The sequence below is a fragment of the Egretta garzetta genome, unplaced genomic scaffold, assembly GCF_000687185.1.
Source record: "Egretta garzetta isolate BGI_Z169 unplaced genomic scaffold, ASM68718v1 scaffold136, whole genome shotgun sequence".
Classification (NCBI taxonomy): Eukaryota; Metazoa; Chordata; class Aves; order Pelecaniformes; family Ardeidae; genus Egretta; species Egretta garzetta.
In genome coordinates, this window is record NW_009260066.1 from 5,940,767 (window position 1) to 5,942,654 (window position 1,888).

Consider the following 1,888-nt stretch of genomic DNA (forward strand, 5'->3'; position numbering starts at 1 on the left):
GGTGGTGCGGGGCGGGGGGGGCCACCGGGCCACGGAGCTGCCGCGCCTTCTGGCCAGGAGCATTTTGGGGAGAGAATTCTTTGCCCGTAGCAGCACGCAGCTCCACTCCCGGGCCGGTGCCCCCTTCGGTCCCGCCAGGCTCTCGCTGCTCACTCAGAATTTGCCTGGCGGTTTCTTTTTATCCCTTCGCACCTCCTCTGTACTGATGTGCGGGCACAGCCCCCCCAAGCTGTAAGGCTGTACAGCAGGTATGTTCATCCAGCGCTGGGCAGCACGGGGGGCAGGCCCACCAAAGCCGTGCGCACCTCCACACCTCCACGCGGCAGCTTGCCCCGTTTCTATCTAGCAAAGCGTTACATAGCCATGAAGTTTCCCAATACGCCTACACCTATGCATAACCTGTCCCCCCTTTGTATTAAAATTAGTTTCAAGAGGTCATCTCCATAAGTCCCGGTGCTCCTTTGCTCTTGCCCAAACTGCAGGGTCGGTTTAAGCCAGTTCTTAAGGCAAATTCCTGGTTCTTATCAAGAACTCTCCTTCATAAAGAGCCACAAATCTTCCTGCATCAGTTAGTTCGCACAACAGTTAGCAAAACATCTGAGCACTATCTATCAATTTGATTCTCTGGGCTACACAGCAATCTAGACAATTATTATGCAGCATCTTATCTACTAACATTCCCTTAACCCCCTCTCTCAGTATCCTGTAGGGATACAGGTGTTGAGCCCATCCTGATGTATTCCCCCTTCCCCCCGCTCCCCCCCAAGAGATAAACCATAAATTAAGCCCTGTCAGATATTTCAGCTTCCCTTCCCCAGCAGAGCCATTTTCACCATTAACAGCAGCCGTTGCTGAGGCCAGGGGCGATGGTAGGAAGACTTCCTAGCCTAACTCGCTAAGCGTAGTCTAGCACAGATTCCTTCTGACCTGGCCTCAGGAGGAAGTTTTTGATGACAGCAGGAACACATACAGAATTTCTTACAGAAGCTGACAGCTCTAAGGCTGGCCTGAATGCGTTGGAAAAAACGATTGTGTTGTTGCTGACGGCAGACGCGGTTGCAAGTCTAGTTCCTCAACAGATTAAATCTAATCTCAAAAAGAGTAATTTTAAACAAGAGGGGTTTTTTTTTTCCCTTTTGTTTTCAAGCTTTGTTATATTTTCAGACTTCCCTGAACAACCAAAGAGGTTAGACATGTCTTTGGTATTAACAAAGGCAGAATTCTTTTATGACTGCAGTTTTGAAAACCGAAATTACTTGAGTCTCGAAGACAGAAAGGTCGGAGCTAACGGTTGTGTGGCTCTGCTGAGCGTCACGCTTCGCACCCGCAGGAGTTGGTGGAGATCGAGGCTGCATTTCCAGGCATGGTGAGATAAGCTATCAAGGTGCAGTGCGTTCTTGTGTCCCGGCTTATTTTAAAGAGTAAAAATATATATGCTGTGTTGTGGATGAGGGGTGGATTGGGTAAAATGAAAGTATTCCTAAGGCTGTCTGGGTACTCCCTAGCCAAACAGCATCAGCGAGAAAAGCAAGGCATTTCAGCGTGGCTGTTCTGTCAAGAGCACAGAAGTTCTGTGTTTAAGTAAGAGGAAGCCTACATGAAAGCATATAAATATTCTCAGGTGTAGAAGTCAGCCATAAGCATAAAATACGAGCTGGCCAGATGGGGCAGGTCCAACTGCTGCCCTTTGCGGAGAAGCACGGGAGAGTAGGAATGCGTAAACGGGATTTCCTTCCAGCCCCAGGTTGGGCACAGTTAGTAGAAGCTATATTTCAGGCTTTCTTATCCTGCATTGGTTAAAATACTGCCATTCGGTGCCAAATGTAATTAGAATTCTCTCAAACCAAACTGTCCCCCAAGTCAGGAGGCTATTTCTAAACCATTTAGG

At 48.6% G+C, this 1,888-nt stretch overlaps 1 protein-coding gene across 1 annotated transcript in view; it reads right to left on the reverse strand.

The window, feature by feature from the left end:
* LYSMD3 (LysM domain containing 3) overlaps window positions 1–1,355 on the reverse strand; it is a 7,165-nt gene extending 5,810 nt beyond the window's left edge. The window contains 1 exon segment of the mRNA XM_009641128.2: window positions 1,257–1,355. Coding sequence (XP_009639423.2) covers window positions 1,257–1,355 — 99 coding nt within the window.
* Window positions 1,356–1,888: the final 533 nt, after the last annotated feature.